The sequence below is a fragment of the Nasonia vitripennis genome, chromosome 4, assembly GCF_009193385.2.
Source record: "Nasonia vitripennis strain AsymCx chromosome 4, Nvit_psr_1.1, whole genome shotgun sequence".
Lineage (NCBI taxonomy): Eukaryota > Metazoa > Arthropoda > Insecta > Hymenoptera > Pteromalidae > Nasonia > Nasonia vitripennis.
Genome location: NC_045760.1, coordinates 26,278,372 through 26,305,994, shown reverse-complemented (window position 1 = coordinate 26,305,994; position 27,623 = coordinate 26,278,372). Strand labels below are relative to the sequence as shown.

The 27,623-nt window shown below is 41.7% G+C and overlaps 2 protein-coding genes across 3 annotated transcripts in view; both read left to right on the top strand.

The window, feature by feature from the left end:
• The window catches only part of LOC100678838, a 176,349-nt gene extending 149,182 nt beyond the window's left edge, over positions 1–27,167 (top strand). For both annotated transcript variants that reach the window (XM_016987356.3, XM_016987355.3), the window contains exons 2-11: positions 16,918–16,970; positions 17,330–17,629; positions 18,120–18,335; positions 19,448–19,615; positions 22,169–22,241; positions 22,305–22,708; positions 22,811–23,027; positions 23,558–23,991; positions 24,061–25,074; positions 26,055–27,167. In XM_016987356.3, coding sequence (XP_016842845.1) covers positions 16,918–16,970; positions 17,330–17,629; positions 18,120–18,335; positions 19,448–19,615; positions 22,169–22,241; positions 22,305–22,708; positions 22,811–23,027; positions 23,558–23,991; positions 24,061–25,074; positions 26,055–26,195 — 3,020 coding nt within the window. In that variant the 3' untranslated portion in view covers positions 26,196–27,167. The remainder of the gene's footprint in view (positions 1–16,917; positions 16,971–17,329; positions 17,630–18,119; positions 18,336–19,447; positions 19,616–22,168; positions 22,242–22,304; positions 22,709–22,810; positions 23,028–23,557; positions 23,992–24,060; positions 25,075–26,054) is intronic.
• LOC100114695 lies at positions 1,166–2,908 on the top strand. The gene is made up of 5 exons (XM_001599580.5): positions 1,166–1,866; positions 1,932–1,991; positions 2,067–2,263; positions 2,348–2,507; positions 2,590–2,908. The coding sequence occupies exons 1-5, from the start codon at positions 1,437–1,439 to the stop codon at positions 2,733–2,735; spliced, it is 993 nt and encodes a 330-aa protein (XP_001599630.1). The 5' UTR covers positions 1,166–1,436; the 3' UTR covers positions 2,736–2,908.
• Positions 27,168–27,623: the final 456 nt, after the last annotated feature.

Sequence of the window (27,623 nt, the reverse complement as noted above, 5' to 3'; positions counted from 1 at the left end):
CGAAATTTCGCCCGAGATTCTGCTCTCTACGGATTACTGAAATTTCTATATAAAATTCAGTTTATTGTAATTAAAAATTACCTATTATTTAGATTACCATATAGTTAAACCTCGCCCCGACGTTAAAGTTCAAAAATCGATCTATCGAATCGTAGTTTTCATAACTTTTATTTTAAAAATTTTACAATTACGCTTCCGTCAATAAAAAATTATTCTCAAAATAGCTAAAAGTGTATACACAGTGCATATACTGGTCAACTATCCATTACACACATCAGAATTATATCACTGTAATTATAGCCCCACATATAGATACAGATAATAATATGTACCGAGCAAAAGGGTTAAGGGGCAAGGGTACTTGGTAACCGGAGCTTCAAACACGCATATCGGCATATAGCAGAGTATAATAGATACCTACACGCATATAACAATAATACATCGGAGACATCGAGGACACACACGGCACACACGCACGAGGATCATCTCGCTCTATTTGCGAAAGAGCTCTCGTATCCCCGGGATAATGGATTTCCCATAGTCATCGGCGTCTCCGCCGGATCAGTTGGATCCTCCTCTCAGTGTATACGCTTGTTTATTATGAGCGTTAATAGGAGACTCGCGCGCGAACACAGGGGAAACCCAGAACCCTCGTTCTATATACATATATAACAGTACACGCATCAGGTAATGCTGCGCGAGTTTCAAGCGGGAATCGGAGACGACAGACAGCGACTACAACTTTCGGCTGGCATTGGCATTGCTGAATAATCCAATAATTCGGCGCCGTTCTGTCTCGGGAGGACTTACAGGATTAAAAATGTAGCTTTGTAACCGTTTTATATGCATAATTTACGACAGGTTGGTTCGCTAGCTATGCGTTATGTGTGTATAGGTGTATAAATTCAAATTTTTATATTATTCGACTTTAACGGTTTCTGTATGCTTACTGATTCTTGAGAAATGAACACTATAATATTCTGTCGCCGATACATCGAGAACTAAGGCTATCGCTTCGCTGAACTATATAGGTAAGTAATAAGTACTTAGTACCTATAGGTATCTATACAGTATTGTTGTTGTGGATCAGAGTATAGTTCCTAGTTATAAGTATAAATGTCAGTGGCGCTGGCGCATGCTCGAAAAAGTCCCCAAGCGCGTCATCAGTGCACTGGCGAGCGTGAGAATTGAGATGCGTGATCGATGCGTCGTCGAGCTTTGCACAGTTATTCTTACAGTTTTGCAATGTTTTAAAACGTTCTAACACCAGCTGAATAAATCTTCCTCGCATTGTTCGTCAGATGCTTCGTTGACGACCTCGAGTATAACCCTCGCCTCCGATAGTGCCGTGCGGAAACACGCTAAAACACAAAGTACAGGTTATGTTTATTGTTTGCGACTGAATCAAAACACTGCTCGGCGCGCGTGCGACGGCAATGTCACTGAGAAGTGTCAAAGAATTTTCAAAACTAGGAATACGTCAGCAGAACAGACGCGTCAAGCAATTGTTGGCGTCTCAAGTGAACAGTGCACAAAGACGAACAACAGTCATGAACAAATCAAGAATAAGTGGCCCTTCGATCATCAGAATCGTACCTGCTAGAACCAAAAAAGTGGAGCTAAGCAAACGCGATGCCGATACCGTTGTGGTAGGTAGAGCAGCAAAGAGTATGAAATTGGAGGAGGCTCCATCGACCAGTGGTTCACAAGTACAAAGCTTGCCGCACAAAGAGGACCACAAGTACGAGGGTGAAGCGTTAGAACAGTACGAAGAATATGAAGTCCTCGATGAAAATATAGAGTACTTGGAAGACGTTGGAGTGGAGACACCGAAACAAGTACTCGTTCCTGTTAAACAGTCTACTGGTAATTTTCAATCGTAGTTTTCATTCTTAGTGCATTTGTATGTTATACGTGCTTTTCATTTTCAGAAAGCTGCTTCTCGACAATACCTGAAACAATTAACAAAGCTCACAGCCAGGAGTGTTGTTGTATGTCAAACTCTATTTTTAATAGTTGATAAAATATTGTAGTGTATTTTTTTAACAGCTCTATTTCTTTGGCAGGCACTTGCAGAGAAACTCTCAACATCATTATGAAGCAACAACAAGAAATTTTGAAATGTTTGAAGCAAAGCGATCCAAGTATATTGCCAGTGGATCGACTGTTAGACCTTTTGCCAACCATGCCTTTCGACGATGTCAATGACTTTTTGGACTTTGACGAATCACTGGCCAGCAATGAAAATGTACAGGACCAATTTGTAAGTGCTTTCATCATTGTTCTGTACGATTGATTTGTTACTCTGTAAACTCAGTTCTGCACAACTAACACACTTATTTTCCAGCTTATAAAAATAAGAAGACTACTCGTCAGCAATGAGCAGAAGTCAATCTCAAATATTATGTCCAGTATTTTAACAAACCAACTGTGTAGGAGTATATCTTGGACTGGAGTTAAAAATTCCATCACGTTTGGAACTAGCAACATGGTTGGTTTGATAGTTGGTAAGTTTTGTGTTATTTGTACAAATTTTGCAAACCATCTAAATTTTAGCATCCGAATGAACACTATTGCAATATTTTCTAGACCTGGTACAACATCACCATAATCTCGACATAGACGTCATCAAGTCGCGGATAGCTGAGTGGCTCCGCAGGTGCGGAGACAGAATAACGAATGAAATTCGAAAGAACAAAAAGAAATTAGAGCAAAATGCTAAGCCGCAAGTTTGAGAGGTTCACTCGCTGGAAAGTGTGTTAAAGTTTAGTTGTAAGAAATTCTATTTTCTCAAGATAAGTACACCGACGCTATTTAAAGATGTAAAGTAACTATAAGCAAATCCTTTTTTTATGGAAAGAACAGTCGTTTTTTATTAACGAGATTAATAAAAATCGTTAAAAATACACACCCACGCATACTTTCTGAAGCTCCTCTCGATCTGTAATGTAACGAAATCCGATTACCATGACTTCAAACGGAATGAAGTCCTCAGATTTTCAAAAAATGTATAACAGCCGTGCAATCCTTCGTGATAACTAAAAGCTCTCAAAAGCTCACTCTTTTGTATTTTACAGAAATATCGAGCGGCCATCAGGTACATAGCCAGAATATACACATCTTCGCTCTTTCCTCGGAAGATTTTTCGACAGCGAGGCCGAAGCACAAGCTTACCGTCCTCTCAACTTTGTCGCTGGGGCGAGCTTGATTCAATATTTGCCAGCGTCGAACGGCTCGAGTGTAGTCGCTTCTTCTTTGACTTGGTCCTCTACAACGAAAAGGTGGCCGGCGTCTTTGACACCGCCCCCGTCTCCTCTTCTTCTCTCATCATTCTCTCCTTGCGCTTTCTTATTCTCTCTTTTTTTCCTCCTCTACTTTTCTCCCCTTTGTCGGCGTCGTCTTTGCGCGTCCTATTTTTTTCGCGCTCCTCGTCTTTTCTGGGCCGCTGTCTTTTAATTTTCGAGCCTTTATGCAATTAGTTTGATTTCCCCCGGGGGTTAGCATGTATATACTTGTTTCATCCGGAATCAATTTATTTTTTAGCGACGACTTATTATTCGAACAGAACCTTTTAAATTGAATGAAAGCTCGTCGCCGCGTCCCCTCGACCGCTGCTTCTTGGAATCATTATTTCATTTCGCCCCGACATTTTATACCAAATATAAGCGAATTATCAGATAGAAATGTATACTCAAGTCAGAAAAGCACAAATAAATCTCTCCAGCTGTATTAGAAGAAACGAAAAAGGAAAAGAGCTCTCCTCGCTCGAGGCGAATAACTCACGATCAGACTACTGGCAATCAAGAAGCGTACGAGCATAGCGCGCATAATTTATCAAGCCCGAATAATAAACTTTCGTTCCGGCGCGCGCTAGCGTAAACTATCGTATAATATACAGCGGCCGTAGGCGAGATATTACATCGTAAATATGCTTTATTAAGAAACGGAGAAAACAACGGGTGTGTGCGCGCGCGCGAAAGCTGCGATAGTGAAAAAAGCTCTACGCTCAAGTCGCGGAAATAACGGGCTTCCGCACTTATTTCCGGCTCGGCGAGTATTGTTCCGGGAGCTAATGTACGTTTGAGCATCGTGCTGCAGTTTTTCGTTCAAAAGCTCGTTTCCGGAGCTTGCGCGCGCGTCAACCTCTTCGCCAACTCGCGTGCGGGCCAAGTTTTCCTCTCGGCCGGGAAGTCTCCTATACGGATTTTTAATAAAGAGTTTGTTCGCTTCGAGGATGAAATTCATCTCCGCGAAAACAGGGACGAAATTAAACGGGGAAAAAAGATTGAGAGAGAGAGATACACACGCGGGGAAGGGAAGACATCGCTCATATTAGACACGAGAGTGCGGCGTTGGGGATAGCGCGTTATTGCCGGCAACGTTTTATCAGATGGCGCGAAATGGGCTACTGCTGGGCGAGTGGGAGAGAGAACGGCGGCTGCGCGGAAATGAAGGCAATAACTCGCCAAGACTTTGTAGAGCTTCCGTTTGATGCGTTATATTCCAAGTTTATACAAACGCAGGGGGACGATTCGAGTATGGAATTGACACCTTGTTAAACGCGTTAACGAGTGTTATGCTTCTGCTTTCGCGGCTCTAATTGCTTTATCGATTTTATATTGTTAACTCATTAATACACGCTTCGCTGCAGCGAATTCCAAATGTATATAACGCATTAGTTAAGCGAGCGCGCGCACGTGCGGTTAATTTAACAATGAAAGCAGGAGAAAATTACGCAACTGATTGGGCTTCGAATCTAAAGCACGTGTCGAGCTTTTTTTTCATTCTCACGGGGACTATAAAAGGCCGAACTGGATGGAACGAGAGACCCATTACGTGATGCGATTTATTCAAGACGGTAATTGAGGAGCACGAGGCTCGTTATATACACTGCAGCCCGAGCTTCGATCGTCTCCCGACTCGCGGGAAAATTTAATCATCGCAACTTTTTAAAGGCGGGCAGAATTTAATTAAGCTGTTTCCTTAATTGCGTAATGCCGCGCTCGGCGCGCCTTCCGCTATATATAGCGTTTCACCTTTATATATCTATAGGAATGAAGGAAAAAGTTGGTTTTCACCCGCGAATATAATATCCTAGACGCGGATTAAATCTCGATTTGCATAGAATACACTCGGCTGTGCAGCCGTGGCTGCCGTCTCGTTTGTATATTTTAGAGGAATTAAAAACTGCGCTTTTGCGATGAGCTTTTCCGAATGAAAGTGTTCGACGCCCGGTGCGCTTCTCGCGTATTTATAAATATTCATGCGGCCTTGGAAATTGTTGTTATTGTCTCGAGCTATATAAATGAATATGCATGCCGAGTTTTCGCACTCGAAGTTTTCTTGTTATTGAATCAGGCCCTCCTGCAATAATGAAGTAATAACGGAATTATGTATTATACTCGATCAAAAACGTAAATTAACGACGATGACGAGCTTATGATGAATTTCGAATGAAAACATATGTACAGTTTGTAATCCCGTCGACGCAAACACACGACGATCATGTAAATCGCATTAAGCACAACACACACATAGGCGCTCGAAGCTCGCATTAGTTGTATATGCACCGAGGATGTATTCCCGCGTGATAAATCGCTTTCATTCGCGCCGACGAAACTTCGATATTGCGTAGGACGAGAAGTGAAGGACCGACTGCAATCATAGCGATATGGCTCTTGTTTTTTTTTTTATTTGCTTCGATTGGAAATGACGAATGAAAATTGCTATATCGTCGCATTGCTTTGTTCTCAAGTAGTTGCGTGGGTACCGAATTTTATTTTTCCGAACTGAAAGCTCTCGTATACGCACTCTCGAGCTATACTGAGAAAAATTTGACAGTAAAAATTACTACCTCGGATAATAATTTGGTAACAGACTCGGAAGCTAGTAATTTTTACTATCTTTTATAGTAAAATTCACTATAAGAGATATTAATTTTTACTATCTCAGATAGTAAAAATTGTTAAGGCTTTCAAAAAACTTCATTTTTTAATGTTTACTACCTAATATGGTAAAATGGTAAAGTGGGAAAAATTATAATATTCTCAGTCGGTAAGGTTTAAATTTAATTTTTTTTCTGCGGTAATCAGTATTTTAATTGACATTTTACGTTTATTTTATTATAATGAGTTTCTGTATCTATTGATTTTACTTTATTCTTTATTAATCGTCGTTAATTTTTATTAACTTTAGTTCGTACGTCGATTAATACATCGGCTAGATCTGAAATTTTGTACGTAATAGATCTCTTTAGGTAAATGGTCAGCGCACTCGACTCTCATGCCGGAGCTCCAGGTTCGATTCCCGTCGCCGCAAAAAAAAAATTTAATCCCTTTCTTTCTTCCAAACATCATAATTATAATCAATAAAAATAATATATAATAAAGTAATAACAGCGCGAAAAGTACCTAAGAGGTGTAAAATATAGAACTAAGCGAAATTGAAATTAAATTTTAAAAAATTACTATCTTTGGATAGTAAAATCTAATATTTTAAAAGTCTGTTGCCAATTTATTATGAAAAGCAGTAAAAATTACTATCCCAAATAGTAATTTCTACTATCAAATTTTTCTCAGTGTAGATTTAATATTTGCGGAGCTTTTTTTCTGTGAATTTCAATTTTTCAAGCCCGAGGCGCAAATGCCGATGATCCCGTTACAAACGAGCGCGCTTTTATGAATATTCGCACGCGGGGCAGCTTTAAGCCGTCGATTAGCAGTGCTCCGCCGCCGCAGGCAACCGTAAAAGGGAGCTTGGCTGATGAACCGAATATTCCGCGAGCGTATAATCGCACTTGCAAATTTTCCCACGCCTCGTTTAAAGAGTGCGTGTACGAGGAAATTTTTTTTGTCACTATTTTTTTTAAAATGGTGTAGCGTACTTTTCTCGTTCGATTTTTCTTGTTTGCTGTATGATCGTACCTTTAATAACACAAAACGTTTTTTAAACGTTTGAATTAAAACTTTTAAACGTTTAAACGTAAAGTTAAAAAAAGTTAGAAAAGCGTTTGAGAAACGTTCGAATCTCCGACACATTTCCATTTTTCCAAATAATAGAACCTTTAGATTACGTGTGAATTACTTTTTTTAAACGTGTTTAAAACGTTTATATACGATTTCTACATCAGGATAGTACTTCCAATTTTGGCAACCATTTTTAGCCTAAATCTTTTTTGAACGCGTTCAAAACAGAACGTTTGTGTTAATGCAGATAATGTTTAAAAAACTATTGTTACACGAGAAAATTGCTTTATTGACGGAATGAAATTTTTTGACTTTTCACTACTTTCAACTGTGGGCCATATTTTATCCAAGCGACATTAAATAGATACCGTTGAATAATATAGCTATACTTTTCGATTTAAAGAGATGTAGAGAAAATATCGATGCATAAAAAATCAGTCTTGAAAGAATTTACAGATTTAAACAAATTCCCTCATCGTCAGCGTATCCATATTTTTTCTTCTAATTTCGTATACACATCAGCACCCATTTATATACGGCTTTGTAAAATTCATGATAGGCGGGAACTAAAGCACGACCGCATCGGGGAAGCCCTTGAAACAAAGCGAAATTTCCGCAGTGCATATATATATATATATATATATATATATATATATATCCGTCGGCGGAAATTCGATCGGTCTGCAGGCGCAAAAAGGGGTCAATTCCGGGCTGGGGATAGAGAGTTTCCCATAACGCTCGACTCTCTACGGCTGCATCCGCGCAAATCGCCGGGCTGTTCTCTCTCCCGCCGCTGCTACTACCGCTGCGCGCCAGGTATAAAGCGACGAGGTTTATATTATGAAAGTTGCCCGCCTGTATAGTGTAACGCACCGGCTGCTGACCCGAGCGAGATACGTGATCGGTATATCAAGCCGGTATATTGAAGTTTGTTGTAGCTCGAGACACACACACACACGTAGGCAAACACGGCTGCGCCGCTGCAGCCGCTGTCTCTATTTCTCGCTCGGCGCGAGACGTGTGCTGCTGCTGTAGAGTATAGGCGCCTATATACAGGGGGCTTTCCCTTTTGTCGTTGTGGAGGATGAACACTGTGTCGACGTGTTATCCGTGGCTTTGTCGCTTTGTGTGGCGTATGTGTGTTCACGGCCGAGATAGCCGATCTTCTTTTGAAAAGTGCCAGTGTCGGCTCGCACGCTGACTCGTATCACTGAGGAAAGTGATAGAGAGGGATCGGGCTTGGGCAGGCATATCTTTTTAAGATGCATACGTTTTAAATGTATGTTCAAGATCTTATGTTACATTGTAGAACCAAAAAGGTGATTTTTTGCAATTTTGCCCCCAGCTTGAGTGATCGAAAATATTAAGTTTTTTCACGCTCGCTAGGTTAAAATATGCCCCTAATTAATTAAAAGACTTTATCAATTTTTTATTACTAATGTGTTTTATACTTATTCTTGATATTTTCATAATAATTATTCAGTCTCTATTGTAGGTTGAATAAAAGATAAACTTTAAAAGCCCTGGAGGAGATCCAGCTGTCTAAAAAAATCGTACACGAGCGACCTAGCTTGCAGTCATATAATATTGATTGTACATCACATACTTATTTTATAAAAGGAAACGAGCATATTATAGAAAATACAGCCTTAAAAATCACGATGTGTATCAATGCGCAAAGTATAGCTTTTTCAGAGTCGAGTGATGATATGACAACTCGTAGTGTGTTCGTCTCGGGCGCCCTTACCTGCGGCTACTCTGAACCATTATTCATGCTAGAAAGATCCAATTTTCTAAGTTGCATAATGCATTATTTTTTCCGACTTACGACGCTATGATAATGAAGCCACATTCATATTTTTATACCATCAATTTATCCCCGAGTGTGTTTCGGGGCAAAAAGAATGTTGGTTTTTGTAAACAAACATTTCTTGCATTAAAATAAATTATCAGTTGTCATATAAGAGCTAGTGCGAGTTAATTTATAACTACGAGTAATGTCGAGATGAGACTTCTGATATTAAGAGCTGTAAATACATATACAAAATCCCGGTTTCTTTCTTAACATCTAGTGTAAATATATATCTATAAAACTCACATGGTTCTCAAGCGCGTGCGCTTTTCAATTTCCGAAATGATTAGAAAAGTTGCATGATCTTCCACTGCAATTTTTACGAGAAATACAACATCGGCTTCGCTCAAATTTCAAAAAACACTAGGAATGAAGGCGCGCTTCGCGCGCTCTTATTCTACCTATGTCTCCTGGTAAAAAAAACACCATAAGTTTTGGGTACACTAATTTCTGCTAATATTTTTACCATATAACCTACCATATGTTACCATATTCTGTAATACTTTAAATATAAGTATATTAACAATGCCCAAAGTCGTTGTCGTTAAGGTCTGAGAAGTGAATTTGAAGAAAAGTTTAGTAAAAGAGTCTGTGAGTACAAGCCTATCATTACAACGCTATTCATTTGCATTGTAAAAAACCTAGACAATTGAAATTTTACACAGATACTTGATATGCTACCTATAAAAACATGCAATCCAGATGATTTTAATTTAACTGTTTTCATTCATATTTTCACATTGAGGCCCATGTGAATTTTTTAATTTGGCGGGTCACATTTTGCTTATAGGCAATTACGTAGTAAATACTATCTCTAGCACATTGTATTTCTGGTTTCCAGTGTATTTTTACATGAAGAAAGTGATAAATATGTTGCCTTTCTTGTCAAGACATTAATAAGAATTTTGACTCTTAACAGTCGTGAGAGATTTTGAGATCGATGCCTATTTTTCTATTTAGCATTTGCTCTCATTCGAAAACTAGCAGGTCTAGAGAGCTCATATTTTACATATAGATTTCTTTTGTGTCAATGAAACAATATACAAAGTTGAATTAACCTTAATTGAAATACTTTTGATTTCGATTCCGACACCGATTCACAATCAAAACAGAAATCTATATGCAAAAAATGAGCTCTCTAGAAATTAGTTTTCAAGTGAGAGCAAATGCAATGCAATGGAAAAAAGCCAAAATATTTGTCATTTTCTCCAGGTAACAATACACTGGAAACCAGAAATACAATGTGCTAGAGATAGTAGTTACTGCGTAACTGCCTATAAGCAAAATGTGAGCCACTAAATTAAAAAATTCACATTGGCGTTGGTGTGAAAATATGAATGAAAACAGTTCAATCAAAATCATCTTGATTACATATTTCTAGGTAACATAGTAAGTGACTGTGTCAAATTTTAGTTGTCTAGCCTTTTTAAAATTTAAAGGGCATTGTAGTGATAAACTCAAACTCACACCTGACTCTTCGGATACTGAACTTTTCTTTAAATTCACTTCTTAAACCTCACCGTGGGCAACTTTGGACACGGAGACACAATATATCTTTATACTTTTTATTCTTTTAATTGCGCTTCTCACTTATATTAAAAAAAAAACTAAATAACATACACACACATTATTACCTACTTCAAATAGGGATATTGCATATATTTTTTCTGAATCCGCTATTCAGATTTCATATTATTTAACCTCATTTCATTTTATTTTAAACACCCGAAAAATTTCTACCAGGGTTATGACTGTTATGAGGGTTATGAATTTAAAGCGCGCGGGTTCTCATCTGTTACCTAGGCAACCGACCATAGCAACCAATCAGAATCACGTATTAAAGGCTTCACAACCAGGTCCATCATTTTTTAAAGAGAGGAATATCGCTCGAATCATTAAACTGCAGCATTCTACTCAATATAGTAGACACGTGCTTCAGTTCCTTCTGTTTTGAAAACAGCTGCGTCGAATTTCGTGCCCAACTGTAAACCATAAAATTGAGTAAGCGGTCAGGTAGCTCTTATAGTTGAGAACTCTTCAACGACTTTCTTATTTCTCTCATAGCCTGCTATACCACCACAAGCGGCTCTATTAACACAGCAAAATACATAACTGTGCGAAGTGCGAATCTTGCATTTTTTCATGACTCAAAGTTCAGCCCTGCGCGAGGCCCGGCAGTTACTTTGAACTCGGAAGAATAGAAATCGTCGTCGAATATAATGCCCCGTTGTAGTCGTACAACACTGGTTCGTTCACCCTCGCGGGTTTACTCTCATAGATTTAACGTTTTCCAAAAATATAATTATTTCTTGCACATAACACTTTTTCATAACTTTTCGTGCATGATCATTTTTTAATAGTCTCTCACAAATTACATTTATTTATAATAGCTTCTTTTCATAACTTATTTATTACATGATTTCTTTCAAATAACATAATATGCTATTATATAATGTATATAACATTTTCGAAAAATTTTCCCATTAAAAAATATATAGCTATTAAAAAATGCTATTATTATTATTATTATTTTTTTTTTTTTTTGTTTAATTTAAAAATAATACAGGCTAAACATATTTACAGTCGGCGTCTCTATGCTCTCTCATGTCATGGCCGACGTATGCGCGTCGTATCGGTGCGGAGCTTACCGCTGGTGACCGCTAGGTGGCTGACGGAAATCCCAAAGTAAAATAGCGTTCTACAAGTATTATAAACGAACGAAAACGACGAATTGAACGTATTGCTTCTCGATCTAGTGGCTAAGATCAATAGAGCTTCTCTTATTTTTTACTTCTCCTTTTATCATTTCTTTTTGTAGGGCCTTGTTGCGTAAAAGTGTGTGTGTGTAAACGTACCTAATGTGGAGTATCACCAGGCTTCTCATGCTATAACTGCTTACAGGGCTCTGCCGCCTACTATGTATGAAATTAAGCTGCCCTCTATCTTAGTGGTCTTCATGTCTATTATCTTCTGCACTGGCATCAAGCAGAGTTTTTACCAGATTATGACTGACTCCTGTCATCATTTTTCCCTGGCCAGCGAGACGCTTAATCCATTCGTTGTCCCTACCTAGAATAGCCATACGAAGAGAAATCAAACCATAAAATCGCATCTTATTGTATTGGTCACTGTTGTGGATCAACGTGAAGCCCTTGCCTACGTCAACGTGAAACTTGTTGACTACGGTTAGCTGCAATGGTGTTTCGCCATATATGTTGGACGAGGCGCCGAAAAATGTCGATACATTGCAAAAAATACACCGCAACATATAGAATAGAAACGTTACGCATATTCATATTAAGGCCGCTTTGCCTGAGCAGCCATTATATTTTAGGTATGTTGGACTTAGTGATAACATAAATCATTAGCACTGTTGGACGAGGTGAATTGTTCTATTATGTAACTTAGTCTCGATAGTCAATGGGACAAGCTGACTTTATCAACACTAAAACATACAATCTTACTTCTGTAGTTGGAAACTTATTAGAGAAGATTTCTTTGTAAATCCTGATGGATGTGCTGAGCGAAGATGCACTTTCCAGACTGAGAGACTGCCTGACACGTCAGTCTATTGATATCATAGACTCTAGCTTCTCTGACCCAGACTAACTATTAACTAAACCTTTAATCACTCGAAATGATAGTAGTGCATCATGATAGTCAAATAACGATTGAATGGAGCAAATACGTACACTTTTCATTATACTAGAATAATTATATTCATAGCGATGGACAGGTTATTTTATTAGCCTTGTGCACAATCTAAGGAATCTATGCTGAAAAGATTCAATAAATTCAGTAAAGTAATTATGATAAGAACGCCATATTTGAAAACAATAAGTAAAGATAGGAATAACAAGAGTTTCATACAGAATTATTCTAGTTTCTACTTTAGTGAAATCTTTACAAAATCTTAATAGAAAATCAAGCATTTCGAGGCTTTGCTAACCGTATAATCAATGGGATATTCAACAGATAATTTCGAGTCAAGATAAACTACCAAGTCCTTTATTACATCAACCCTCTCAATACTAATATTATTGATTTTAATCCACTACTATTTCAGAAAACAAAGCTTTTCAGCTTTAAGGTTCTCCCCCTGTACCTAATTTATGATCAATTTTAAGCATTAGACAAGTCACAAGTTTAAACATGACAGTAACATGACAATAAAGCAAAACATCATTGCCTAGTAAAAGCGTAAGAGCAAATGATGATATTGTATATTATGATACCTATTTATCATTGTATTATATTTTCATTATTATTTCATATAGGAACGATAAATTAGATCGAAGGAAGACACGTGCCAATGAATTGGCAGCGTTTTTTATATACTCAACAAACTTTATTAATTTTTGTTTGTTTTTGCATCCTTCCTAAGGAAGCCTTGTAATAGTAATTTTTGGAGTCTGTATAAAAACACGTAGGAAGTGTATTTTGATGAATTTTTAGTCGAATAATAGTGATTTTGGAAAATGTCCGTATGGATGTGTGTGTGCGTTCGTGCCGCTATCGTGCCACTCGATTTTTGTGCTATTTTCCTAAAATTTTATTGAAAAATTTAAAGTCTATATGGTTTTACCCTTTCAAACCGAGCCGCATATCGTGTGTATAATCACCACAAAGCTGATTAGGTCCCAAGGATCATTCGTTCATACCGGGCAACTCTCCTCCACGCCGCAAGCTCGGAAAGCTTCGTATACCCAAATATCGCCACGAAGTAGCCGGATACACATCCACCTGTGCGCGCACAAATCCACGCGGCGCTCGAGATGCCCTGTATGGTCCATTGATTTGCGTTATTGTGCGCAGCTCGCACATATAGCCATAATGGAAGACTTATCGAAGCGGGCCGCGTGTCGGCTTCGTGCTTGCAATGCATCCACCCACTGTATCTAGTTCTTCGAAATTTCATACGCCCCAAAACTCGGCTTCCCAACTTATAAGCGCTGCAGTCGAAAATTCGCTTATTACGTAATAAAAGATTCTCTCAAAGCCGCCTTTTCGACTCTCCCCCTATTCCCAGCAAAAAATTGCGCCTCGTTACGCTTTACAAGCGCTAAAAAAGGAGGAGTAGATATAGGAGGCGCGCGCACGTGCGTAAATTCTCACGATCCACGGTTATATGCTCGGCCTCGCGGATATCATTATACGCCGGCGCTGCGGAAAATGGAAAATCGAGCAGCGCAGCTACATTTCTGCCTCGACGATTCTCCTTAACTCTCTCGTGCAAGAGGACGCATATACCGCACTGCCGAGCTGCGGCACACAAAGCTATATTGCCGCAGCGAATTTTGAGGATGTTTCGAATTTTCCCGCGACTTTTTGTACTTGTATACCTACGTATACGTTATACACGCGCGGCTTCTTCTTCTTCTGTTCGAGATTTGCCGTCGAAATATTTCGAGCGAGATGTGCCCGCCGCGCTATTTATTCGCAACGTGGAGGAAATAATACGTTCGATTTAATTTCACGGAATGATTCCTTATTGATATTTTGCACAAATATTCGCGGACAGCTGCAGCCGGCGAGTAAACGCGATCGATTATATTTTGCTTGTTTAAAATTACGCGGGCGATAAAGCTCGAATTTTCCGGGAAGCTTGTACTGTATTCTGTATAGGTATACGGGGTCAGTTCACACGCAAAATGTTCAGAGGTATTGATTTATCGCACGCCGCCCACCCGAATAACGAAATAAAAACAAGAACCTTTCGTCGCGCGGCATAACGAAGCTTTTGTTATTGTTATACTATAAAACTCTGATTATACGCGAAAGCTCATATTTGGAAAGCCTGAGAATTACATTCACAACAGCGTTGCTCTCGCTCTGTCGGAAGGGAAATTACGCAGCGCGAAGCTGCGCTGCAGCTATTTTAAATGTGATTTACATGAAAATTCGTTCCGCGAAAGCTCCCCCCCCCCCCCCGAAAACTAGCAGCTGCAGCTACAAAGTCGCAAAGTTACAGTCTAATCAATATCGCGTCAGGTCGAATTTGCAAACTGAGCAGTCGATTGAAAAAGTTGCCCCTCTAATCTACGAATCGTTTCGCTTCCGCGAAGAGCGCTATACACGTCGAGTCCCTCGAGAGCATAGTAGGGCGTCGGCGGCGCGTTAATTGGAAAGCGCGCTACCTCCGCACGGGTAATTTCCTGCTTATTGTCTCTGGGAAATTGAGGATATTTGACGCGAGTTTCAGGCCGTCGAGTCGACTACTTCCTCGGTTGTTTGACTCGGTTCGCGCCGTAACTTTGCCTGTATAACACAAGTTTACCCTCCGTGTATTCCATGGACGAGAGCGTGACGAATTCGTTATTATCGTTTCACAGCTATGCACGGAAAAGGTAAAAACTTTCGCTGAGCGTATCCGCGCGTTTCGATCGACAATCCAACTGTATAACACACTCCGGTGATTTGTCTCTGCGGAGAATGTTTCGATAGCGCAGTCTGGAACATCCCGCCGGCGAAATTTTATATCTCGCGTTTCTTCTCTCGTACACTTTCCTCCCCTCTTTTTTGCGCGTCCGCGCCGCCGTCGCGCGCACTTGGATTTCGTAACTCAATAATGTAGCGCACTCGACTGAGGAAGAAATTTTTTTTTCTTCTTACCCTGTACACAGACTCGGAAAAGCTCTTTGCGAGTTTGCGCGTAAATATTTAAGCGGTCGTCGCGCGCTGGTGTGGAATGGAAAAGTTGATATAACAATGCAGAATATAACGCGTTTGCCGCTCATTACGCGCGTAATTAACCGATATCGTCGAAATCCGAGAAATCGCTCGTTTCCGTAGTTTGTTATATTCCCATAAACGATCTCCCTCTCGAGCCGCGAATATATGCGCTATACGCGCATTAAACCGCAAACAGCGCGATGAATCCATTATAACGCGAAAATACCCGGCGTACATTTCGTCTACGTGAATCGTTGCACGAATGGTGCCTCGGATTAAATTTAGCAATTAGTGCGCGCTATACATATACATCATCCCGGTGGTTCATCGCTTCCTTTGTATAGATACAAAACTATAACGGATTCGCGTGTGTACCAGGAAACTCGCGAGCATACATTAACGATACAGCCGAAAAACAAGTAGGGCGAACTGCGTTTATGTTTATCAATCAAACAGGCAGTAGGTACACACAGCCACATACAAGCGCATATAAAGCGTCTAATCAAAATCCCAGCGAATTAATAGCCCAGTACCGGAGCTAGCGCGAGAGAAAGTAATCTCGTTATCAATTCAAAAGCCGAGAGCGACGCCTCATTACTACTCCGCTTCGTAAACGAACTGGCACCGGAGCTTTTAAGCTCTGAATTACGAGAGATTAATCGTAGCCTCCTTATTGCCGTCCTTTCACTCTATAACCTGACGTGTATGTATATCCTAATGTGACGCAACACGTGTAACGTACTTGAGTAATTATATTCGGATGGAAAGGAGTCTCTATACAGCGTGTAATTTACTTCGGGATAAGACGAATCGATAAACTGACCGACTCTGTTCCGCGGATTCGATTAACCATGGCCGAAATGAGTTTCGATTCGATTACCGATCGATCGCCGTCGTCGCTCTCATTCGATTGCCGTATACAGCTTCATCTCGTTTGCGGTCATTCGATTTGAGCTTCACTGGAAATGAAGCGCTGCGATTTAATTTTCCTAATGCACATACACGCGTCGGATAAAAATAAAGCTCGCGCGCACCTTTCGAGTTATCGCGCGAGGACGAGATAAATCCACGCGTGTGTGTCACATTAAAGTATCTCACGTACGTGCGTGCATGTTTATAGCGGAACTGCTTTTCTCGACGCGAATTTCCACTTCGCATTATTGCGCCCAGATACGCGCGCAAGCTCTCTCCTATGTGCTACTCCTGAAATATTAAAAACGGATGGCTCCTGTCGAGCTTGAAAAATTCACGCGCGAGAGGAACATTTTTGACGGATATAATAATAGAAGCGAATTAATGGTTAAAATATAGCGTAAAAAGCTACAGCTCATTTCCCGCGTATCTAGCGCTTTGCCGCAAAAAAGCCACAGTAGAGAGAGAAAGAGAAAAAGAGAGGATTAACGAAGATCGTTTCGCTTCCTGTTGCAGTGAGCAGCAAAACCGAGCCACAGCAGCAACAGAAGCCAGGAGCCGTAGTTTCGGTAAGTAGCACTCTAATCGTTACTCCGCGTGGAAAAATAGAGCCGAGTCCAGCGTACCGGGAGCTTTAATCGCGCTGCACTTTCGTTTTGATAATAAGCGCGCGCGGCTTGCTTTTGTGTTGCTTTATGAGTTCGGTCGCGGTGTGGAGCAGAGAGAGAGAGAGAGAGAGAGAGAGAGCTTTCTCTCTGACATTTTTATCTCCTCGCGGCACTAATTTTATGCTGAGCTTTAACAAAGCTCGCTCGCGGCGAACCGAGCTTTAATTCAAAATTAAAAGAGCGACGACGTTCGATCGAGTTCGGAGCAAAGCTGGAGAGGAGGAGGAGTGTAATTAACGACGCCGCCGATTAATCCGCAGGAACTTGGGACGCAATCGAACAGCACCAGCCTACGAGTCATCCCAAGTTCATCGTCATACTTGGCTAGTTCGGAGGACTCGCTGGAAGATGACGGCGGAGGAGACGATGATGAGGACGAGGCTGGAGGTGAGGAAGAGGAGGAGGAAGACGAGGAGGATGACGATGGCCCTGATGAAGAGGAAGGGGAGGACGAAGCGAGTCTTGAAAGTAGTCACGACGAGGACGACGACGAGTACGAGGACGAACTACGAGCTCTCGTGTCGACGAGCATGAAGCCGGAGGCGAAGACCGACAAGGAGGTGAGCAAACGTTTGCGTTGGCAATCGATATACCGCGCGCAGGGCTCTCTGATCTAGTTTTTGTTGGGGGAAATTGAATTTGCGTTTAATCAGACTCCGAGAATTACCGATAAATATTTTCCGTGATACGAGCGCCGTAAAAAATGTAATATCGCGTAAGGTATAACCGTAAGTCCTCGTTCATCGTGACGCTGTAACGATACGGCGTGTATAAAAGCCTTTTATAAACAACGCGCGACGCTACGCTCAAACACTTTGCTCGCTCGCTTATGTCGAACGAAAAGTTTTCTCCGGTGTAAATACCAATGACGCGATCGAAGAGTTATCACCGCAAATATGAAGGCTCGAAGTTTATTAACTCGAGAGGAAAATCACTTTAACTGTCGACGACGTTAACGACGCCCTTAACCCTCCGCGATATAGTAATAAAAGTATCGCCTCCCCGCGTTTTATTACAATCGACTCGAGAAGGAATCCTCTGGGCTCGCAGGTGAGCGAGCTTTTGGAGTACAAAAGAAGGAAGAAGGAGAGTCAGCAACACGCGGCGAAGGACAAGCGCGTCCCAACGGTGAAAAAGGAGCTGAGCTCGCAGAAGGAAATTCTGCTGGCCGACAATGAAACGCAGGTACAGTCGTCGTCGAGCCATCCGCAGAAAGCCGAGGTGGTACTCGTTGAACCGACGGCTAAGGAGTCCATGAAGAACGAGGTCAGTTTTCCTTTTATTTTCTTTTCAACCACGGAAATTTACAATCGGCCAGAGACGTTCGACGCATTTATATTTTCTGCGCGGCCGTAAATATTAGCGCATACATTTATAACCCTGAGCACGCGGTGCGGGGAATAAAAAGGCGACAGCCGCGTAAACGTCCTTCAATCCGCGCATTAAAGTTTTGCGAGGTGTATGCGGAGAATTATGTGAAAAAAATGTATAGGCGTGGAAGTTTACCGCTGAAAGACTTGAAAAGTTATGAGCTTTTCGGGATGTTGTTTTTTTTTCGTAGTATACTGTATTTAGAAGCTTATAGAAGACGTTTGAAAGCTTGAGGGATTTAACCATGTTAAAATAATGATTGTTTACATGTTTGCAAAGATTCAATGATACGTTCGATACATTCGATACGTTTGATAAATAAATTGTTTTTGAATTTTTAAAGACCTCATTTCATCAGAAACGCGCAGAACATCGGATATGTTCAAACCAAAGCTCGTATTCCTTCTACACAAAAGCATAGTTCCAAAATATACAAGTGTAATAATTTGAAAAAGTTCCAGTAAAATCTTTTACAGCTTCCATCTAAAATCAGAACACGGAATTCTCTATGAAATCAGTAATAATTTTAAGCCTTTAAAATTAAAAGTACCTTTTCTAAACTCTTCAAACTCTTATCAAACCGAAAATTGTTCCAAGAATCTCTCACACATGCTCTGGGTGAGGATAAAAATTTCAAAAAATAAAGATTTGAAAGAAGCAAGTTACGAATTTATTTATAACGAAAGAGTTTAGATCCCAAAATTATTTTGAAAGGTATAATTTTGAAAAACTAAATTTTGGAATTCCTAAAAATATCCCTTCCGCGATATTTCAACCGCAAATATCCCCTTTTACAATATTTCAATTTAACATTTTTGTTTTATAAATTTTTTCATTACAAAATCTCAGTTTATAAATTTAAAATTTCTAATCTTCACCCTTTCTAATTTTAATTTTCAAAATTTTTACCCTTACCCACATGCTCTCACGACTGCCGCATATCGACAAATCACGCTCGTAATTCATACACGACAGTTTTACCTTATTAAGAGTCGGAAATCGAACAGTTGCAGGAGACGCTACCGAGTTACGAGGAGCAGCGCGAGTACAGCGTAGTTGGGCCCAGCGAATTGCTCAGGAAGCAGATCAAGAGACAAACTGCATTGCTCAACGACCTCAAGGCTTACCTGATGGACGAGTACGTCACAGAGCGCGAAAAGCTCCAGGAGCTTGGGGTGAGTTATACACTGACTGGCTTCTTTCTTGGAAACTTTCCAAATAATTTACACCGCAAAAACTCACCATTATACGCATAACGCCGCGCGCGAATTCAAAAACGCTTAGCGCTCGGAATTTACGCCGACAAAATGAAATAATACCGCGAACAAGGGGGTGTGGGTCTTTGTCCGCGTTTTTACACGTTTCTTTCTTCCGCGCGTTCGTCGTCAAATTGAAAACGACGAATTTTCACACCGGCTTCTCTCCGCGCGCAGAGAATTTACGACTGTTTTCCGTAGCCCCCCTTAGCTCTGACCTCATTTTCCGGAAGTGGAGCTGCGCTGGCCCCTTCGCCGTAAACAAACACTCGCGGCAGCTGCGACGACAGGAAGCTCTCTCTCTCTCTCTCTCTCTCTCTCTCTCTCTCTCTCTCTCGCGTATAGTCTCTAGGAATCCCCGCGAAATCTTGTCTCCGGTGCTCGCATCTAATCGCTCTCGGTGCTGCTACTGCAGCGGTCGCGCGGTGACGGCAATTTCCCTTGGTACGTGCCTCAAGACGAATGGCCCGAGGACCGGACGTCCTGCCGGCAAGCAAATAATTCCGTCCTCCGGAAAATTAGGGCCACAAATATTCCCGGACACTTTTTGAATTTGCATTTTGTGAGAGAGTAGTTTCCGCGCCGAGTTTATACACACACACTGATCGCCCGTGTGTGTACGTGTATGGATAGGACGACGTGACGAGGATGCAGCCGAGGCTTTTTCAGTGATATATATATGGATGGGGAGTTTGCTTTTTGACTTCGTTTGCGAAATTGCATTTCGACGTGTAGGCGAGTTATGCGTGAGCATTTTCACGGGTATTTTCGCTTCGAAGTATGAAAGAAGAATGTATACCCCTATATTACAATTTCAAATGGGAAATTCTCCGATTCCCTTTTACCGCGTATATAGTTGGCGCCGTGTTTTCGTATGTACGTGGGACGTGGGTTTGTTGATTCCCGCATCGATCACTAAGTGATTCTTCTGGCCTATGATCCTTCGGCCATATAATGCCGGGATTTCAGGGAAAACCGAGCGGTAGCTCATGAATTTCAAATCAACGGTAGCTCTTCTCTGTTCGAAGCATTATTTTATCTATATACGATATCTTTGGGATACATTGAAGCCATCGAATTGTATAATGTAAAGTCAGCCTGCAGTATGGATATTTATGCATTTTTGGCTGCTTTCAATGAAAAGTTTTTCATTTATCAAATGGCAAAAGTTGTAAAACAAATAACTGATTCGACGATAAAGACACATAATATAATTTACTTTAATTGCCAAGGGTTCCACCCATGAAAATTTCATAATTGTTAACAAAATGAAGTAGGCAATAACAAAACTAAAATCGCTAAAAATAATGAAAATACCGTACTTATTTACCGTACTTTCGGCGCCAGAGAAATTCGAAAATTCCACCCCTTATGCTGCAATAAATTACTAAATACCGGACACTAATTAACTTTTCGCAAATATGTGTCACAACGCTTTTATTATTCACGATGAGCCAATTAATATTCACAGCCAAAATATAAACTACTAATTGTCCAAAACGTTGCATTCAACTCTCCAAACTGTGCGAAACAACGGTCCGAGCAACAAATATTAAATTCTAAATTATATGAATTTACATCGCTTCGATACAAAATTACGTCCCAACTAGCTAACTATCTACTGGCCGACGCTCTTCCCGGTATACCTATACCACTCGAAATACCTCACGCGCAGTGAATCCCTAAATATCCCAGTAGCGCGCTCCCTCTCATCAGTCGTTGCCATCCGAGCGCACATCGCCGCTGACGATTTAATATCCTTCTCTCTCTCTCTCTCTCTCTCTCTATCTCTCTCTCTCTCTCTCTCTCTCTCTCTCTCTCTCTCTCTCTCTCTTTCGGTCTCGTTCTCTTTCAGCCGAGCTAACTCGGATCGAAGCAGCAGCAGCTTTCAGAATCAAAGGAAGCCACGACTCCATTCCTCCTCGTCGTTCCCTTCCGCGTCCCTGCAATTTCCTTATACACGTGTATACCTTCGAATGCCAGCTAGGGGATAAAGGAAAAAGCGGCTTTATGCACGGCCCCGCAAGTCTGAGATGCGTGCGAGAAAGAGAGAGAGAGAGAGAGAGAGAAAGAGCTTTGATCGCGGTCGTTTTGTAGCCAGATGACGCCGATCAAACACACAGCCCACTCCGGATATCCTTTTGTCGATTCGAGACGCGCGACGCGCTTTTGCCTCGAGGGGAAACGACGCCGACGCTTCTCTCTATATAGCTTTTCACCGATGATTTCCGCAGAGCTCCTGAGAGAACAAGTTTGCCGAGCGCGACTTTCTCGGAGAAATTTCCGGAGATTCGCGCGGGGAGCTTTCAAAAGCTTCTGGGTTTCGAATTTGAAAATTGGAATTCGCGCGCCGAATATATCAGCGAGCTTTGGACTCGCGCGAGTGTGAATAATGGCTTTCTACTCGCGGAACTATATAAACGTGCGATTAACGCGATGATTCGACGATTCTTAATGAATTTCTTATCACAGGCCGAGGAGGGCTTACTGGCTGAGCGTCTATTGAAAGTGCTGGCGGAAAATTCCGGCTGGAGGCAGTTCTTGAGTGAGTACACGATCTGTCAACTGTCTTGAGAACGAGCAAATAATAATCCTATGCTCTTTGCAGCGAACGTCGAAGCCAACCTGAACCTCTCACGGCAGGCGTTAGAGACGCAGAAGCGACTGGTGCAGGTCGCCAACCCGTTCCTCCAGGAGTCGACGTCGACGTTGACGACGTCGATGCCGCTTTCGGCCGACGACCGGCCGACGCGCAAGCCTAAGAAAAAGAAAAAGAAGAAGAAGAAGCTGAGACACAGGAACAAGCCGTCGACCAGCGCGACCACGACGTCGATCACGGAGGCGACGTCGAGCCCACTACCACCGGCGGTGATGGCCACCACCGAGACGCCCTGGTCGAGCACTCAACCGTCCTCTGCCGTCAAGGCCAAATGGAGACTCGTAGCGGAGAGACTTTTCCAGCAGCCCTGGTCCCAGGATGATCTTCGGGAGGACGAGTCGAACGTTGCTAAGGTAAAATCATTACTTCAGGTTTACTAAGCATGTTTTTTGTATAAACGAAAAAGTTGTTTAAAATAGAAGATATATACTAAAAATGAATGTCTGTTTGCACAGGTGCGGTACTCGATGCCGTCGAAACCTCGAACGCTGAGTCCAGCCCGCCGACCACTGGATGACAAGGAGCGCGAGAGCTTGAAAGCTCTGAACTCGGAGCGACAAGCGCTTATGTTGAAGGCAGCCCGCGAGTACTCGCAGCCGCGATTCGTGCACTTCGGCAAGATAAACACGCATCAACAGACATCCTCGGGCGAGGATCTTGACGATGGCGCTGGTCAGTTGATTTTTCTTTGTTTACGATAAGGCAGACAGTTTGAAAAATTTGGATTAAACATTCTGTGAAGTATGCGTTAAATAATGCTTTATGAAACGGATATTAATATTGGAAAAAATTTGTGAGCTTGGAAGCTCGAAGAAAAGCAAAAAATAACTTGATAAATTTTATCTTAAATTCAAGCTTTGCTTCTAAATTTTTTATTTTGCGTCCAGTGGAAATTCTTTCCATCTAAATACATAGATGAAATTACTAGACTGAAATTCCTGTAAACAGGCAATTTTTTATTCACGATCTCGAAGAATGTTTTATATTAATAATGTCACAGACTCACACGTCTGCAACGCGAGCAGCGAGACGAGTCAGCGAGACGAGTCATGCGCTTCGGATGCATCGTAGACCTTAGCTCAGAGATTAGAGCACAGGTCTCTGGCTCTCGGGTCCGCGAGTTCGAGTCCCGTCGTCTACTTTTTCGCTTTCGACTCTGTCTCCTCTCCGTTTGTAACAATAACCAAAAACATTCCTCGCAGGTTACGATGCGAACGATCGAGCCTACCAGCGAACGCACTTCGGCCAGCTGGTCTCTCCGTCGTCCTCTCGTCTGGCCTACACTCGACTCCGTGAGCCGATGGTGCCCTATCCCGAGCAAGTGCCACCAGTTCCGCCGCAGTACGACGTGAATTTCGCACGAAACCAAGAGTACCTGCCGCCGGGACGAGACTTCGCCGCGAGCAAACCCTGGCAGGCTGGTAACCCGTTCCGTGGTGGAAGCAACGACGGTCCATCCAATAAGGGCCTTTGGAACTGGAGGCAGTTCTCCAGTGTGTCCAAGCCTTGGATGCCTTGGCACTCGGAACGGGACTACTTCGCGAGGCTCGAGCAGGTGGAGGAGGAGACTGCCAAGGCTTGGCAGCAGGCGCAGCAACGACAGCAGCAGCAGAGCTGGAACCGCCAGAATTTTAGGGTATGAGCCTATTTGAGAATCGAGTAAGATATAAGGTGAAGCTAACACTAAATCTTCGGCTCTTTTCAGGAAAACCTCCCGCCGTGGTTGGAGGAGAAAGAAGTCCAGCGGATGTTCCATGCACAAGACTCTTGGCCAAAGCCAGACAAGTCTCGAGACTATGGGATGCACCGCAAGGAGGACGCCTCGACGTGGGAGAGCAGCCGAAACAACAATGACAACAACAACAACGACTCCCAGCTGAAAAGCGTCGTGGACTCGAAGCACGAGGAGGAGTCGCCGAAACTGACGATGAAGACGTGGAACAGCCTGACCTCGGATCCTGCCACCTGGCCTTTCAAGCTTCCCGGTGCCAAGCCCTGGCCTAAGGACGAGAACGGAAAGTCCTACAACCCTAACGCGGAACTCGTGCGGAAACTCGGCCTCTATTCCAAGAACGGAAGGTTACGACCGGACAAGGACCCGCTGAAGGAGCTGAAGCAGCAGAAACTTCAGAAGAGCGACAAACAGGGCGAACCAGTCCAAGCGAACGACACGAGGCTCTGGTCCGGCAAAGTAGCCCCTGTCACCGGTTCCAAGTGGAACGAGCCGGACAAGCAGCAGCAGACGTGGTACAACGGCATGAAGATCCACGAGAACTTCGAGGACGATCACAATCCCCACTGGAACAGCGAGAAGCTCCCGGCGGACGCGTGGAACTTGGCGAAAGCCGCGGCGGCAAACTGGGGCAGCGGCTGGCCCAACAAGTGGAAGCAGTTCGCTTACCACAAGGTCACGGCTCAGCCCACCTCCAAGTCGGGCGTGACGCTCGACAAGCCCGGCAAGAACGCGTTCATCGCCGTGTCGGCGGTCTCGTCGCCCCGTTACAGCAACGAGTGGAGGAAGAACGACATCGAGGAGATTGGACAGGTCGGCCCTCTGTCGGCGTCGGTAGACCCGAACGATCCCACCAGCCAGATGAGGATGAACGTGTGGAAGAAGAGCAGCTCGTTCAACGACACGGCTGTCCTGGATAAAACCGCCAGGATAGACGTCCTGGAAAATCAGCTGGAAGATCTGAAGGAGGAGGAAGGGCCCGTGCTGGTAAGAGAATGTCAATCGTTGATGTTTGTAAAACTGTAACAATAAAATCGCAAAGCGTAAACCTGACGGCGACTAATTTATCAAGTCTGAAAAAGCGTGTGCGCAGCGCGATAAAGTTTTATAATTCATTCCACGCTCGGTGCGTGGAAGAAAACAAAAATTAGTAAAAACTCTACTTGGAGAAGACTGAAATAGGACCGAGCGCCGTGCAGAAAAACTCGCTCGAGAGCCTCTCTATATTTCCTGGCAGCGCAGGACTTTCCTCCAGGTTCCTGCACAGAGGAGTCAACGACGAATGGCTCTTTTCTCTCACTCCCTCGCTTTCTCTCACTTTCTTTGTATGTACTGCGCCCGCAGCGTACTGCGAACCAGCAGTCGCAAACTTTTCCGCGCCACCCGCTGATATTGTAAATAAAACTTTCCCGACGCGTCTCTTAATTCACCTCTATTGCCGCCTCGGCGACTTTCTTCCCGTGTGTTTTCCGTGTTTAATTTCGCGCTGCTGCTGCTGCTGCTGCGAAGCGAGCGAGGTCGAAGGTATAAAATTTCAAGTGTCAGCTTGCGGCTTTGGCCTTAATTGAATTTCATTGCACTCGACGCTTTTGGGCTTCTCCTGATATATTTGAAAAATTTTCGGAACTCGAAATAGATCGTATGTACTGTCACGATGTACATAGACATTTGACTTTCAAATGGAATATGAAATGGGGAACGTGCAGAGCCCTACTTTCGAATAAACAACCTGTTAACATTCATGACAATTTCTAAGCGGGTCATTGCGTCAGGCGGTCGGATCTCGCTTTGTTAAAAATTTAAATTTCCATTAGCTCCTGCAGTACACGGCCAGGCGCGCTGCAGACAATCTAGTATGCACACGCCGCGACGACGCTTTCGTTTTTGTTATCTCTGAATGAGCCGTTGTCTCATTCTCTAAGCGGTTTTTATTGAATAATTATCATAACGACGAATTTCTTTTGCAGTTGGAAGTTAACGTTAGCATTAAGAACTCTACCTTTCATCAAACGTCCACACCATCGTCCTCGACGTCGTCGACGTTGAGGGAAGTATCAGAAAGCAGCGAGAAGAAAACCAAGGATGCTCCTACTCCCAAGGAAAAGTAAATCATCGAGCTGAAGTATTGGGAGAAAAAGTCTTGATGGGATTGACTAAAAAATGTATAATTTTTTTCGCAAACGAACGATTACAAAAAACAGTGCATTCATATTGATGTTATTGGGACTTCAACATTTTCATTGTCTATAAACCTATCTCGTTTATTCGATTTTCACAATCTGGCTCAATGTTAATCGGTGCTATTCTGTCCCAATGTTATACTTCGATGTGGCTTGTCAATATAATTACAAAAGATGTTGAAATTCATGGTAATCGCGATTGAGAAAATCAACTTTCTGTTGGTGTCAACTATTTTCATTTGAGCGACAAAGCTGAAGAATCAACGCATTGTATATGTATTTTGTATAGTTATATAGGAGATAGATTATACGATAATGAACTGTTAGTTACGACGTCATGCTCTTGAAAAGTTTGTTTGTTATAAACGATACAGTCGAACCTTTTCATAAAGTACGCATTAAAGCCGCATAGATTTTGACAAAAACAAAAGACTTAAAAAATTAAAGGTGTTTGAAAAATTCTCAAAAAGAATTATACGCATAATTTGACTGACTTTTTATATCGAAAACGTAATATAATACAAATGCTCAAATTTTTGGCAATTTGAATACTGTTAGATAGTGAAATAAAAAAATTGTATGTACATCTTCCAAAGATTTATTTCGATGTTTACGACTTAATATTGTCAATATGTTCAGAAACGTGATAAAAAATTTTCGTTCATGAATTAAAAAATATAAAATACGTGGGTCGATTGTATCTTGCAAAAGTGGAATGTTTGAAAAGTCGTATATTTTTGCGTTTCGTATCGTGCACACCTATAAACTTTGATATTAAGGTCGGATGGGTAAAAATGTAAAATACATCAATGCCATGGACGTTAACTTTTTCAAAAAAATTCACTTGTAAAATTTATGTTCCGCTATACAGCCTAAGATAAAAATAAAAAAGTTATGGAGAAAACGTTATCGTTGTTGTGTATGAAAAAAAAGAAATTAAATTCAACGGCATGGAATACTTAAAAGTTACGCGGCACAAGCACGTAAAACTGAATATATATATATATATATATATATATATATATATATATATATATATATATATATATATATATATATATATATATATATATATGTCTGTGAATCACGTGTAATTGCTTACGTTTAGTTGTAAACTTTATTGCCACCATTTTAATTAGTGCAATTTATGTGAACTTACTCAAATGTTTCCCACCATTGCATTTGATTAATAAAAATTAAGATAAATGATAAAGAAGGAAAGCTTGCTGGGGATGGCATGAAAATCGCTCTCCGTGTATTGTACATATCGAAACTAAAGAAAAAAAATGAAAATAATAAATAAAAGTAAATAAAGAAATATGGTCACACAGCGTGGAACACTGCAGTTTTGTCACT